This window comes from Trachurus trachurus (genome assembly GCF_905171665.1).
Source record: "Trachurus trachurus genome assembly, chromosome: 17".
Classification (NCBI taxonomy): domain Eukaryota; kingdom Metazoa; phylum Chordata; class Actinopteri; order Carangiformes; family Carangidae; genus Trachurus; species Trachurus trachurus.
In genome coordinates this window covers 34,368,704-34,384,649 of record NC_139900.1, presented here as the reverse complement: position 1 = coordinate 34,384,649, position 15,946 = coordinate 34,368,704, and the positions used below count along the sequence as shown (strand labels likewise).

General features: G+C 41.1%; 1 protein-coding gene across 1 annotated transcript in view; it reads right to left on the bottom strand.

Annotated features, from left to right (window-relative positions):
- The window catches only part of clstn2a (calsyntenin 2a), a gene marked incomplete at its 3' end in the record, with an annotated part of 161,140 nt that overhangs the window by 71,222 nt on the left and 73,972 nt on the right, over positions 1–15,946 (bottom strand). Inside the window, exon 2 of the mRNA XM_083990879.1 lies at positions 14,524–14,646. Coding sequence (XP_083847005.1) covers positions 14,524–14,646 — 123 coding nt within the window. The remainder of the gene's footprint in view (positions 1–14,523; positions 14,647–15,946) is intronic.

Sequence of the window (15,946 nt, the reverse complement as noted above, 5' to 3'; positions counted from 1 at the left end):
GCAGCTTCGGCCACTGACCACCCTGCTGCTGTGAGGAGAGAGAGAGCAAGGCAGCAGGGATGGTTGTCACAGTAACATACCTTGCATCCGATTGCTGAAGAGCTGTCTCCTCTGGGCAGCTAATGTCTGATTCCTGAACCCCAGCTACTGAGAAGTCATCATCTCTGTGAAGATTACAAAATTAGAGAATACTGTCAGTGCAGCATCAACATACATTTACCCTTCATTCATAGAGCACAAAACACAGAACTGTTTATATGTAGAAATAGACGTCTTGGGTTTGGCAGTTGAAAGGAAGATGTTTTGACAGAACAAAAAGGCATAAAGATTTATATAAACTGTTGAGAAGATCCTCAGTTTTCCCCTATCCTCTCTGCACAGCAGCTAACAGAGTATAGTCCATAGACAAGCTTGTAACATTATCAATTACTCTACCAACACCACACAAAGTTAGAGGTACAAACTAAGGTAGCTGTGTTTTATTTTAGTGTTGGTGGTTGTTGTAGTTGATGTTAACAACTCTGTGTGGAGTGCTGGACCTCCTAAGGTGAAGGACAGGTTTTATCCTCAGGCCATCATATTTCTCAAAAGATCTAATCACTAACATTTACTCAATGTCTGTAGGCTATAATGATACGGCAGATATCACTTCATATACTTATACTATATGTGCAATAATACTTTTCTGAAGTACCTCAAATAGCACTTTGAGCCACATAAAACAGAAAGGGCTAGATATGAAAGACAGATTTTTACACCACACCAAAGACAACGTTGGTCAAATTCATACTCATAGCAGCAGCAGCAAGTTGAACTCACCGTGGACAGAGACTTGGAAACAGTAGTTGAAGCTAGCGGGGCCTAATCAAGCCGTGTTTAGACGGCGTCGAGGTTGATCGATCCTTCTCATGTCATGACTATGAAAACATAAATACGCAACAGTTGTAAAACGTAAAAGCCAACATATGTGCGTCTTTTATCACAATAATAATGCAGACACTGACGACTATGGTAGAATCTATTCAATACTAGAGTCACCGACCAGTTTTAAACCCACAGAGAAGCTAATATTAGCATTTGGCTAATACAAGCTACAATAGTAGCTACGTTAGCAAAAGTTAGCCTACATATTTCATGAAAATAAGAATCCTCCCCGAAGCAAAACAAATAATTACCTGTCCAGCAGAAAGAGAGCAACCTCGGCATCACTTTTCAGGCCCAGATCCCTCCGTTGTTTCCACCGACCTGAAGCTACACCGATGTACTCTGGTTTAGCCTCTTGCTGCACCAGAGCATAGACTGATCCCGAGCCGTTTTGTCAGCAGCCAGCCTTTTCTTCCTCCGGCTTTCTCTTCCTTGCCTTTTTCTCAGGGTGAGTCGTTACAAGTAACCGTGGAAGTGGTGATTTGGGCTGCATTTTCTCAGCCGTTGCTCAGAAATGAGCATGAAATCCTTTCTTCTGTAGAGCAGTGCTGACTTTTTCCAGCCGGGCAACAACAGCGAGACGTGAAGACTGTGCACGCGCGCGCAGGAGGGGGCGGGTGCAGAACGAGACACGGAGGCATCTGATTGGTTCTTTACTCTCCGAGCAAACTTCGACCAATCCGTGCCCTTCGGTCTGAAGGATACAGATTGGGCGGAGTTTTCTCAGTCCTGCGGCTGTCACAGAGCTCTGTTTTTTTCCGTTCCTTTTCCTGATGACATAATGTACTGATTCCTCTGAAATTAGACGGGCCATTTCCCCCAGTATAACGAAAAGTGCTTCTGAACAGGATTACAGACCCCAGCTTTAAGGAGCTCTTTGCTGTCAACAAGCTGATAACACTTATTACTCTACAGCCATTTGTTTTTAGTTTCACCAGCTTTTGCCAAGACTGGAAATTCAGGACGCTCTGCGAGATTAATTTGTATGATACTTCTGAATTAGTCTCACAATCCTGTAGCTGAAGTTATGACACAAAATCATCAGCTAACGGACTAAACTGATGGTGCAGGAAAACAAAAGCTCTGTAAATTAGTGTGTTTTGTAAAAAAAATAGAGTGAAAAGAGTGAAAGAGTGAAAAAGAATATTTAATAACACAGAGCAAATCATCTTTTTTTTCTCTTGTACTCATTAGTCTTTGGATGACCTGCTCTGTCACTTTGCCTTCAACGGATGTTAATCTCAGTGTCCCTCAGGCTGAAGCATCACCGAATGAAAAGGCTGTTTATCGCTTTCACTTTGACAGGAAACAGCGAGACATCCATCAGATCTCAACCACATCTTTCAAATCTAGTCTCTGACCGAGCGTCTGAAGTTAGTTAGTTAGTTCATCACTTGAAAATGAAGGACAAATGTTTCTTTTATACAGTGAGAAAAAAACACATATTAAGAGGAGCCCATTCATAGTTGTTTCATTCAAGTTCAATATGTTAGGAGTTTGTGCACTGTGCAAAATACTGGCTCTGCTTAACATCAATATGAGATAAAACTGCTACCAAACTCTTATGAAACTCAGCTACAAAGGATGTGTGTTTTTTTCCCACAAAGCCACAAGAAAAAAAAAGAGACTCACACAGGTTATTTCAACTGCAATGACTTCTCCAATTAGGACAATCACATGTCTTATAATAGCTGTACTGCATGGTGGTTACTGCGCCACCAGTAATAGCTGTGCTGCACTTTTGCCATCATGATAAAACTAATAACAGGCACTTCCACACACATACACATGCACACATGCACACACAAACACACACACACACACACACACACACACACACACACACACACACACACACACACACACACACACACACACACACACACACACACACACACACACACACACACACACACACACACACACACACACACACACACACACACACACACACACACACACACACCTTAGAGTTAAGTGCAAACACAGGTTTTTATCAAGCTGAAACTTTAGGGTTGGTTGAAAAATAAGGCCGTCACAGAAGTGCGAAAGATTTTAGTTCTCTGAAAGGCCGCTTGAGTTTGGCAGCAAAAGTCAATCAACATACACTCTGACCAGCTTCACTGCAGAAATAAACAGCTTGGTAATGACATTTTCTTGGTCTGTACAGCTTGTTTCCCTGTTCGTGATGATAACTGTGCATGCACTTAATATTTTTAACTCACTTTTTTATTAAGCTTTAAATTTATACATAATTGAGGCAATGTTGCTTTGATTAGCACGTCCTTACTTAGGGTTTTATCTTTATCCATTTTTCAATCCGCTGAGAGTTAAGCAGTCAAAGTCAAGTGCTGCCAAGACAGCGAGAACAGAGCAGCCCACTCTGAGCTTCAGAAACATCCGGCTATATCCATCTTTACCTGCCTAGAGTTGTGATAAGATGCTTGCACAGACATCCTACAGACTCTTTCTTTGTACAGGAGGACAGTCAGGTTAGTTACGTGCATAAGTTGTACAGTTTAAGCTGTTGAGTGTAAATGTGCTGCACTTATCCAAATATTTTCAACGGTTTATTATTTCATATTAGCATTTTTATCACTGCATTATCACAGGGTGCAATTTTGAGCTGGGTTGGGAACATAAGTGTGCAAGTGACATACAGTAAACATAAAACTGAATACAAATGAGGCCTGTGTTTTCATAAAATGTATATTTTTTTCTGTAGACTTTTAATGGCAGAGGTGGCTGGGATTTAGTAAAGTGTATAAATGGCTGAGATACATATTTCTCAAAGGGTTTTTGGAAAAGGTTTAGCTTTGTTTTCTAACCATTACCAAGGCTAAAATCCTAGATAGTGATTAATTGGTTAGTTTGCCTTATATTATTATTGATATTTATTGTAATTCAAGGGTTTCTTGGGAGGGGAAAAAAAGCCAATTAACGCCAGCCAGAGAATGTCGTCTTCTTGTTTTTGTTACATAATTTTGATGATGAAAATAATGAGATTGGAGAGGAAGTGGAGAGGGCAGGGTGGAGGCTAAGATAAAAGGGAATGGGGAAAGATGAGACAAAGAGGAGGTCTATGCTGGTGAGAATACAAGAGAGATGATGTGGATTTAGGTGGGAGGAAGGGTCGTGGATGATGGAGGATAAAGTTAGTCTGACTGACTCCGATGTCGTACACAGGTCCAAAAGCCAGATTATCCTATTTTATGCTCACATGAACAAGGCAAATGGAGCGAGGAAGATATGCAAATTGCTGTCTAATTGGCCTGTCAGGATACTGAGGCCCTGTCAAACCACTGTCAGAGAGAGCGCACGAGCAAGAGCAGGAGAACACAGAGAATTACTGGATTAGTTTCAGCTGCCACTCACTGCACATTTCATTAAGTAATTTCAGCTCGCATCAGGACCATGGGTCAGCGCTCCATCCTTGAAGAGCAGGTTCTTTCAGCCGTAATTTTGACGGAAGAAAGGCAGCACCTCTCATCTATACGCTTTACCTCCTGTTTGTCTCCCACAACCCAAAAACACAGACACTGCCAGTAAACAGGTTTTCACTTGCTTCTCTCCTCTGCAGATGGCACAAGCAAATGCAGAGGATATGGTAATAAAGTGCTATAAAGCTAAAGATTGAAACTGAAATAAATCTGTATACCTAAATTATATTTTGCTCCTGGCAGAACACATGTGAATTAAGACTAAAAACCAGGTCAGGCAGAAGTCTGTCAAGTTCTGTTGATACTTTTACTTTTTACACTTTTAAATACTGATGGATGGAGATGACAAACAATTGAATACAGTATACTTAATTATGACATTGCTAATTTATATCAGCAACTATGGAGTTTGCCCTGTTCTCACTGACACCTGTCAAACTTTGTCCTCACATGACACTAATAAAGTTTCCAGAGATAAAAGAGGCAGATTAATAATCAGTCAAGCATCTAATTTGGTTCTCAATTTCAAATGCAGCCTCTCATGTCTAACAACTACTGTAACTCTTGATTTTGCTCGCTAAACAACTGGTGCTGGCAGACTTTGTCAGCTGTATCCAGCCAGGTAATTGAGCTAAAGCTGGCTCTATGAATTTGTTGATAATGCTTTTTTCTGCTCCTCAGTTTTATCTTGTAAAACTTGTGTAAATTATGTAGTTGATGGCAACTGAAACCGTGTCTGCATGTAACTGGCCAAACATGACAAATAATTGCTCTGTGTATTGCAGAGAATGACTACTGTAGTGACTCAAAGTAAAACTGTGATGGGCATATGATAAGCAAAAATGCAAGATTGTTCTGGTAATGCTTTGCTTTCATAACTTTTTGTAATTTCAAACGACTTGTTTTCACTTCTAATGTTACAAAAGAAAAGGCTTTAAAGATTAGGTTGAACCTTGGTGTTTGAGCTACCACAGACTTAAGTTGCTGTAGTAAACTTTCCCAATTCCAAAAAGTAGGACAGAGCTGCTAATGTTGCCGTAAACTGTAAACAGGAAAACTAGGTATAAACCTAATGCACAGCTGGACTGTGTATGGGTGTTACTGTACATGCAATCACCCAACCCCCCTGGTATCCAGGCTACCCAGGAGTTACTGGGAAGTAGAATTGCATTTCCAATTCACTGAGCTTCCATTACAGCAAATAAAGTACTTTAATTACATGTCCTCTTCTCCCTAAAGGAGGCAGAGGAATAACTAAACATAAGACACACTGAGCAAGAGACGGAGAGTGGGAGGAAGAGAGAACCCAGAGGTAACTGCTAATCTATAGAAGCTATACACTAGCACATCTGAACAGCATGTTAACAACAGAAACAGTTGCAATCAAGCAAAAAATGTCTGTAAATCTTGGAAGTTGGTACATAACAGGCTGTAAACGCACCCTAATAGAACCTGTTTGGAGCGACTCATTTTGAAAGAGCAGAGGCAAAAGTCATGTGGCATTTGGTTGACCAATGGTGTGAGGACTAAACCAGGATCAGTCAGTCAGTCATCAATATTTGCAATCATAGGGTTGGTCCCACTGTGACCAATCCATTTTTTTTTTTTTATGTTGTTACTTCTAAAGTAATTTTTGATAAAGAAAATTGTAGCTGGAATTTCAATGCGCTAACAAAGCAATTTAGATGTAAAATACATGATAATTAAATTAGCCAATAATATTAATAGATTGATAAAAGCATAGCATACAGTATCAGGATAAAATCATGGTTTTGAACACCACTGCACTAACAACAAATAAATCCAAACAAATTAAACCCAGAATGCAGTCAGTCAGGCATGTCTTCACGGTGATAAGTAGGGTCATGCCATCTAATAAGTAAATAAACAAAACAAAGGAGCACCAATTGGAAAAAGTGCTTCACGTGTATCAAATATTGCCTTTTCATTTACAGTAATAAACAAGCTGCCACAGATGGTAGACCACATTTTCAGGGGATTCATCATAACCTGATAGACACAAACACTCACACACAGCCTTAGGTCATTATGAATGGACACACACATAAAAGAAATAGAATGCAATTGAGAAATTGAAAATCATCTCATAGCTTCGAGAAATGAGAGCCACATCCAGTGCAGAATTGGAAAAGGGGTTAATAGGGTAATAAGGGAAGGGACTAGGTCCTCCAGAAAATCAATCAGTGGCTAAAAGGTTGTTTGACACTGTGAGCAACTTGACAATGCACTGATGACAGAGCTCTAGTGGAGTATTACTGGACATGTAATTACTCCATCGTAGACCATCGTATATGGATCCAATTCTCTCGCCTCAACAGTGGAGATGTATGGTGATAAATAAATGGTTCAGGTTTTCCTGTGCTCCGAATGTAGTGTGACATAACATTGTTGGTGTATCTTTGATCTGAATATTTTCTTATTCGGCTTTTTATTTTAATAGATGCAGATTGTTATGCATGGGGTCTGCAGGCTCTGATACAGTCTTTTCGATGATTACAGGTATTTTTGTTATTTATTTTTTTAGAAATAGTTGATATATGTGAAATTTCATCTTGATAGTGAGAAAATCCTTTCTTCCTACAAATTCCTTCAACTGCAGCCATGTGCAAATTTTACACAAATGTGTAATATAGGCACAATTCACGTTGCCAGATGTGCTTCATTTTTGCTGTATCACCTCATAATTCTTAAACTTTCCTGCGCAAAACTGACTAATTTTGTCAAACTGAACCTGAAAGAGGTGAAAGAATATCAGGACAGGGTACTAATCCACTGAGAGGGACCAAAAATCAATGATGGAGATTAATTTTGTCCTTTAATTGTATCCAGTTTAGAGGTAAAGTTGCTTTGACATTTCAAAAATGTAATGAAAATGATGTGATTAAAATTTATTTTCTAAAAGGTCCTCATGTACAACTGCCAGGCTAACAAACAGGGCCAAATAGGCTAAACATGCAGGTCATATACAAGGTCAGGCGAGAACAGGATCAATATAAAGTGACAAACGTGATATCGCTCTGTGTGGAAAAGTTCCAATGAGGATATATATATTGTGATGAAGCAACAGAGTGGAGAAGAGAGCAAGAGACGGTGAGGGGAGGGGAGGGGGAAACCATGAAAAACAGGTTGAGAGGACTGAGAGGGAGAAGAAAGGGGAATATATCTGTCCTGCCGGGAGCAAACACACAGAAGGGTGTGGAGGCGTAGCACTGGACCTAATGTCCTCAGGCAAGACGGAGATATCAATACACACACTCTGACAGTTCACTGAGAGCCCATCTCCTGCTCTGGACAGGAAAAATGGAGGGAGATACAGTTACAGGCTTGCATAGACAAAACATGCGCAACTACTCAAAAGAGCACTCGTAGATTTGTGTGTCTGGGCCCTGTCATACTTTCTAAAGGGTTGAATCTTTTTTTTTTCTTAAATCTATACTTTTATGTCTATTAGCATTGTAGGATGTATTACAACATTGTATTGAAAGAAAAAAGCATGAAATATACATGTAGTTAAAGCAGAAGTAAGCGATATATTTGTGTTAATAAGTCTTAAATAGTTCTATCTTCCGACAGCAATCACTTACATAGAGTGTTTGGTCTGAAACACGGGTCTGTCAGTCACTCTGCTCTGCTCTGAGCCCAGGAGAAAACATTTATCGTATCCTACAGTTTTTATTCAATGAGGAGAGAGAACGGCATGCAGGGCTGTGTGTGCAGCCAAGGGATGCGCGTGAATGTGGTGACGTAGGGACGAGGACTGTTATGGTGCGTTCAAGGAAACTCGTAACTCGCGTTTTTCCGACCTGTGAAGTCATACCAGTTTGATCTGGTACGAGTTCACGGGTCAGAAGTTACGAGTGGCCGTTATAGTGACTTTCACAGGTAAAACAGGTCGGAGAAATACGAGTGGGTTGCCTGGAACGCTACAAAATCGTAAGTTGTGACATGAAGCTGTAATTTACGGTTTCAAAAGCCTGCCTGGAACGCAGCATTAGCCAAAACGACCGGATCGCTTACTTCTGCTTTAATCATTGTGGCCCACCTAATGAATATTAAATCCACATTTTATTCCACTTTTAGCTCTGTTTTGGTCTACACCTCATTAACTTATTGTGCGAGCCAGTAGTATCATCTGCCTGCTTTTTGGTGCTCAACCGGTAGCAGTGAGTCGGCTTCTCATAGAAAACATGGTTGGGGTGAGTAGTGAGTGACAATAAAACCAAAACGATGAGCTGAAGGATGCTAAAAAGGAAAACTACAGGGGCTGATACAGTAACGCTCTGTGGATTTGTCACCTCGAGTCACTCCTTTCAACTAATACAGCAGTAATGTTTGGTGAATGTTTCAAGAAACTGGCTAACTGCACATTCCTACTGTATAAATCTCATGCTGGTCTGTTCATACTGGTTGCCGCAAAGGGAAATCTGGTTTGTAGGTCGGTGTCAGCCCCCTAAACAGCACACAGCATCTTTGATGTTCTGCATCTGTTTCATGTTGCAGACCTGCGTTAGCATTACCTCACGACTTAGCGCTCACTGCAGAAATTTAACAGCAACACAAAGGCAAAGAAGAGAGGGTGAGGGGTGAGGGAGGTGGGGGGGGGCTAAGTGATTTGTTCCTCCTCTCCTCGGGGTAGACAGTCAGACACCTGCGCGGTTTGATCAGACCGTCCCTTCAATATCCTCGCTTATCCTTTGATGATCCATCTCACCATCTCTATCTATTCCCTCTCTCTCCCCCTCACACACACACACACACTATATATATATTTCTATTTTCTGGATCTACTGTTGTTTCTCTCTTTCATCTCCCCTCTCCCTCACCTCCCTTTTCCTTGCATTTTTCCCCTCTCCCTCCATGTTCTGCTGCTTCCTCTTTTTCCTTCACCACCTTTGAAGTGACTCATAGCTTCTGCTTTGTTGGGTCCCACAGTTTAATTAGCACCTTTGCTTTTGTCACCGTGGTGCAGTTTCACTCACAAATAGTCGCTGTGGGTGGATTAGGGATTTGGCAAAGTTTAATGACCACAAAATCAAAACTATAGCCATGACCTGTGGTGAAATTGTACCTTGAAGCTATTTGTTTCTCTTCTTTATTTACCAGTAGTTCCAGTTTCTATCCTTAGCAAGAGGAAAATATTTGGGGTGATACATCATGTGTAAACAAAGCTGTGATTGTCGTGGTAACAATTGTTTTAGTATGAAGCAGTAGACAATACAGCTGAATGCAAAAGAGCATTAGGCAGTGATGAGAACCCGTCGAGTCACCTGGCAGTTTTAATGATGAGGGAAAGTTATCAGCCACTTCCTGTTTGTGTCTTCATCGTGGCAACTGGCAAACAAATGAGATGATTATTCCTGACAGTCCTGCAAGGATATTACAACTTTTCACTCACAATAATTCAACTGTCCATCACTGGGAAGCATTTACACATCAGGTAATGCGTGTCAACAATGTGCACTCTCAGTTCCAACAGCATGTTTTTCATTACGAAAATCATGCTCACCACCGGCTTTGAACTTATGATAATAAGTCCTATATTTTCCAAATCATGCTCCAAGCAGTAAATGGATTTCGACTGTGTGCTTGGTAAAAATAGGATAAATGGCACTGAATAAATGAAAATGATGTGTACCGTTTCTTTGTTGTTTTCAACAAAGTCATGGCAAAAGTTTCCACAATGGAAAAATATTGTCTCTGAAAACAAACAGTTTTATCTTTGACAGAGTTTGACAGCGGCTATGATCAGAAGAAGTCTAATACTGTAGAATCCAGATTAATGAAGCCAGATTAATGAAGGTGTATTAAATAAATCCTGTTTAAAGGGCATCAAAAGCATCTCAGGTTTGCCTCCTTGCACATGAAGTAATGAGTGGATCAGCTTTCCCAGAGGAAATCCAGTAAGAAAAAATATTTTTAAAAGATGTCTGATTTTATTTGACTAGACTGTTTTTGATTTTTTACCAAACCAAAATCTCACTTCAGGCTTGGCGCTGGCATTAGATTTAGACAATATTTCAGATCAAATTTTACCTCTCTGGAGAGACATTTGCAATGTTTATTGCATTCAGACAAATGAGGGGACTATGTTTGTTCATGAACAGGTTAAGTTGCGCTGAACACAACTTAAATCATGAATAAATACATCTCATGCTTCCATGAATATAAGGTGAGTCTCGTATAAGCTTTGCAGTAGAAAAAAAATTACATCTTTGACCGAGGGAAGTTGAATAAACTGCCTGAAATTTTCCACACCACAGTCCAAGGAAGTCAATTGATTGACAGTACAAAGTTTAAACTCCTGGGCTCTTCCTGCATAGTTGTAACACCTGTCTCACAAGCATTTGACAGAACACATACACATTTTAATCAATACAGCTGTCTACACTGGCCTTGTAATGAATGGCTTGCAATGCATGAGAATAACTGCAGCGTCATCTTAGGTTTTCAAATCCACCAACCTACGTAACTCCTGACTTACAGTACTGTAATAAATACTGTGGAAGATAGGGCTTACAACATGCACATACACATTCATGTGTACACACACGTGCACGCCCAAACACACATAGACGCAACCTAGTAAACCAATCAATGAGAACAATCAAAAATGTTTTCTTGTGGCAGCTGTTCATGATGACCTGCTCTCATTTTAATTTTCCATCTGTCTCTTTCATTTTTTCCTCCATTCTCCATTTCCCTCCAATTCTCCAACTACTTTTGTTCCTTTACCCTGTGTGACTTCTGCAGAGGAAACAATGTAGCATGATGAATGGGGAGAATCCCCGCTTGTTGACTGTGGCCTTGAGATAAAGAATAGGCAAATGAAACCGCCTGCCTGCCTTGCAGCACCCTAGAGCCCACTGCCACCATCCCTCATGCTAATTTGATTGAGAATGCTCGATCAGCACATTCCCCTCGACCCACGCACCTTTGCCGTGTCGAGGGGACATGGGCATGGGGGGCGTGGGGGTGGAATAGAGGATGCCATCATGACATGCAATAATAGCAATTTATCTCCAGGTTGTCTGTCTCAGCGTATAATGTTCAGGTTAGGCCCACTGTGGGTACTTTACATCAAAGTGAAATGTGGTGCTGCAGGAGAACGACAGAACATAAGACAGGGGGGGAAGAGAAAAGAAGATAGAGCTAAAAAGGTGAAGTGAACAGAAGAGATGGAAATGGGGACGTATGCAGCATCCAGAGAGGAAACACTAGTGATGGAAGGTCAGTAAAAAGAAGAAGGAATAAAGGATGACGGGAGAAGTACAAGTAAGGAGAAAACAGGCAAGTACTTAAAAATCCTGGTCTGTGTTTCCTCACTGCAATTAATGTGGAGCCAGGAGGACAGCCTACTCCTCTTCTGCAGTAAAACAAAACCAGGATTGATGAGAGTGTCTGTAATAAGCGACTGGCTGTCTATGGGCTTGCTGGGAGCCGTGTGTTGAGATAGAGAGGAGGAGAAAGGACGGTTGGATTGAGAGAGGAAGGGACTGTGGTGCTCGGTGGAGAGAGAGAGAGAGAGAGAGAGAGAGAAACAAATGGAGCCGCAGATAGAGATGAAGATTTCAGAGAACAGTTCGACTCCAAGAAAAGGTGGGAGAGAGCTGTAGCAGCAGACAAAAGCAAAGAGAGATAAATTAGGACAAAACTGCTCTTTTCATGGCTGTGTTTTTTCAGTCTCCTTGGTAGCAATTGTACAGGTTTCATTCATTTTGACCCCCTTCAATGGAAAACATTCAAGGGTGAAATATCACCAGTCAGCAGTCAGTGCACAGCTCAGCTTTTTCTTCTTGAGCGATATTTCACCAGGCTTGAACTTCTCAAGTCGACAAACAATGTGTTAATCACAGTGAAAAGCAATCAAATGTAATTTCCTCTTCAGTCTGCCTGCTCGTTGTGGCGCCATTAAGCCTCAACTGAGCCACAGCTTCGGTTACTAGGGGAAGATACGCAAGTACTGTACAGTAAATTACTGTAAGGCAGCACTGCTGGTATTGTAGGGGAACAATGTGTGTGAGGACGGAGTATCCTCAGCATCTCCACTTTTGTGATATGAATAAAAGATGAATTAAGTTGCTATTTCTGCATAATGTATTCTGTCTTTTTCATGGTTTAAATAACTAAACCTCCTCTCCTCTACCCCTCTAAAGGATCACTAAGTCATCCACATACGCTGTAGTATTTAGGTTACACTTAACAGTACAGTATGTATACAAAACAGGACCCTTAGAGGCCGTAAGAAGAAAAGCAGACTTTAACATTAATCCAGGCTGTTTCACACTCAGCTCTACCCATTATTTACAGAACAGCTGACACGTAACATTGAAAAAGACAAAAGTATAGCTTTGGCATCAGTAACACACACACACACACAAAAAAAATGACAACAGCAGAAGAAAAATAGCTGAGTATCAGTTTTTCATGGTTGTCAGCGCTGGGATTAATAGGAGCCATTTCACCATAATGAGCTGTTAAGCGTTAGCTGCCAAAAAGCGTCTTCGTTTGCCTTTCAGTCTCAGAATACTTTGTCTAATTACAACAGCTCTGCCTCTGGTTCCTGACGCAGTCGACGCTGGTGTACCTGCATGACAGCTGTCTGATTTCAGCTCTGGTTAAGACAACATAATCAGCCCCAGAAACACCCGGGGATGGGCTTCATAATGATGTCACACTGACATGATTACATGTGTGGAGTTAGTACCTGTTCCATGAGGCTCAGTATGCCAGTGCTACAGTCTCAGCATCCCTGGTTTAATGGAAACCATTATGGGCTGTGTGGCATCTTTGTCTCTAACATGAGCAGCAATAAAAGGTGAAACAGAACAAGTGTTGTCCTGGAGTTGTTTTTTATGGAGTACTGGGGGATTTTTTACTGGCCAACTAACTGCGGAAACCTTTTCTCAAAAAGCCACAGTGAGTTCTTCTCAGCAACCAAACTCTCGGTGAATGCAGACTGCAGAGCGTCTATAAATCTACTGCTACATACCGCCAGGGGGGACATCCACAGGTCAAAGCCTTGTGTGTACAACATGCATTTCTAAAGAGCAATAAAGCCTCTGAGATTAATTTATGAGGTCAGACTTAAAGTAATATATACATGCTATGTGGCTAGGACCAAAACAAACCCAAGTGCTACATCACAGAAACATATGACACTCGTGCTGCAGTGCAGATACGGCAGAATTGCAGAATCTGAATAGAAACAAACGGACATGAACTTTAAAATAATTGGACCTGAGATGCACAATACATTATTCTGTATATAGACTGTAAAAATGTTGTACATGAAAACAATCCTCTGTAGCCATTTGATATTCTGTGCAAGCCTTCAGCACAGCTTCAAAGTGTCAGATTAAGATTTAGACCAGAAATGTTGTCATTGTGAGAAGCTGACAGGGCTCGGGGGAAACGATCGTATATTCTTCCACTTTTGAGAGGAATCTGTTGGTCAGGGTAATGGGGCATTTCAGCTCAGCTTATGAGCAAATGAAAAAGGATGATGACACATGGTTTCAATTAGCAGAAGCTGTGAATAGAGGCCTGTCTGGGGGAAGTGAAGAAGATGCACCATCTAAAAGATTATGGAAAATAAATGCATTCCCACAAACCTTGGTATGCTTGAATCAATCAGCCGTCCTCCATCCATTTCAAGTTTTCCACTAATGTGACTTTGAGCTACTTCAAACCCTGGTAAAGGGGTTTGATGTTCTTGTATTTAATCTTATATTTGTGGTGCATGCATTCTTCCCTGCAAGTTTTTTTTTTTTTTTTTTAAAGAATGTCTTGATTTTTTTTCTGTAAGTGTAAAGTAATTTGCTAATATAATCATAATGATGAGAAGAAACTTCTCTAAAAAACACACATACACAGAAACCATTTACTTTACGCTGCTTAGGGTGATACTGTAAATTGAATTCAGTCTCCATGACAAATAGTGAGTACAGACAACTGTTGGATCATCTGTTTTTGTGAAGTTGCCACAGTTGCCTGCACACAGTAGCCTACTGAGGCATCTTTGTCTTGGCCCCTGTGCGTGTGATAGACAATGGATATCTGGGAGAGTGCGTAATGTGTATACTGTATAAAACTGTGGTTCTGAATGTGTGTGATACTGGAGTGTCCTTGTGTTTCCTACCAGCATAGGGGACTGGGGCATCCTTGTCTAGAGCTACCAGAGGAGGGTCCAGCAGCACCGTGTCCATGTTCTCTGTGATCACACCATGGTAGGATGTCTCTATCCACGGCTTGTGCTTGTTCACTGTGGAGAAGAAAGAAAAACAAGATAAATACAATAAAATGTTACAGGCTCCCTTTGTAGATTTAATTCTTCGTATTACACCGTTTATATAATCATTTTCAGGATTAGAACTGACAGGCTCTGTTGTTTCTTCTTTAAATCGCTTTATCTCGATGTACTGAGTCACTTCAACAGGACTGCGGGCAAGGAAATCTCTGCTTTTAAAAACTTTCTGATCATGATTGATGTCAAAGGTTTTTACAGATGACAGGACAAGTACAGGAGGTCAGATGGTGAACACCCTCCTTCCACTGGCTGTACCGCTAATACGTGCAGGGTCACAGGGAGGGATGGAGCCGGTCCCAGCTGACACACTCACATTCACACTTACAGTATGGGCATTAAAGTCTCCAGTTAAACTAACATGTCTTTGGACTGTTGGAGGAGGTCAGAGAAGCACAAGAGATCATGCAATCTGCACACAGAAAGCCCTCAGGTGTGGGGTTCAAACCCAGAACCTTCTAGTAAGGTAGCACAGCTAACCACTGCACGACCAAGAGAAGAGAAGAGAAGAGAAGAGAAGAGAAGAGAAGAGAAGAGAAGAGAAGAGAAGAGAAGAGAAGAGAAGAGAAGAGAAGAGAAGAGAAGAGAAGAGAAGAGAACAGAACAGAAGAGAAGAGAAGAGAAGAGAACAGAACAGAACAGAACAGAACAGAACAGAACAGAGAAAACCCTGGTTGTTGTTCTCTTTTCCTCCCAGTTCAAACTGCAAGCTTCAAACTTCTAATAAATACTTTGTCTTTGTTGGGGAAAACAACAGGGACTCGGTACGCTCTGAAAATCTTTGATAATTTTGTTGAATGTGTCAAAAAAAAAAGCTGTAATCTTACCGCAGACAAACTGACACAGTGAACTCAGTGTTTCTCACAGGTTTGCAAGGACATTGGGGGCGGGGTGCGATCGGACCGTACGAGTTTCGATTTTACCGCACACTGCTGTCATGCATGCACACTTCTCTGTGTGTGTGTGAACGCCAATAATGGAGAAGGAGAGCTATGCGGAGATGAATGAATGTAACGATATTGCGTTGGTCGAGCCAAAAGCCGAAAAATCTATTCTAATCTATAATTTATTTGTGGCGGGCCGAATGTATGGGAAACACTGGAACTACACAATTCACATCCAGCTTTGACTTAAACTCTGTGCTTTGACCTCTACACCTCCAGCACCTTCTCTACAGTGCATATGCATGTTTCTGTTTCCACAAAATTAAAACTCCAACCGCCACGGCACAAATGTGATTGAAAAGACGGGAGGATCA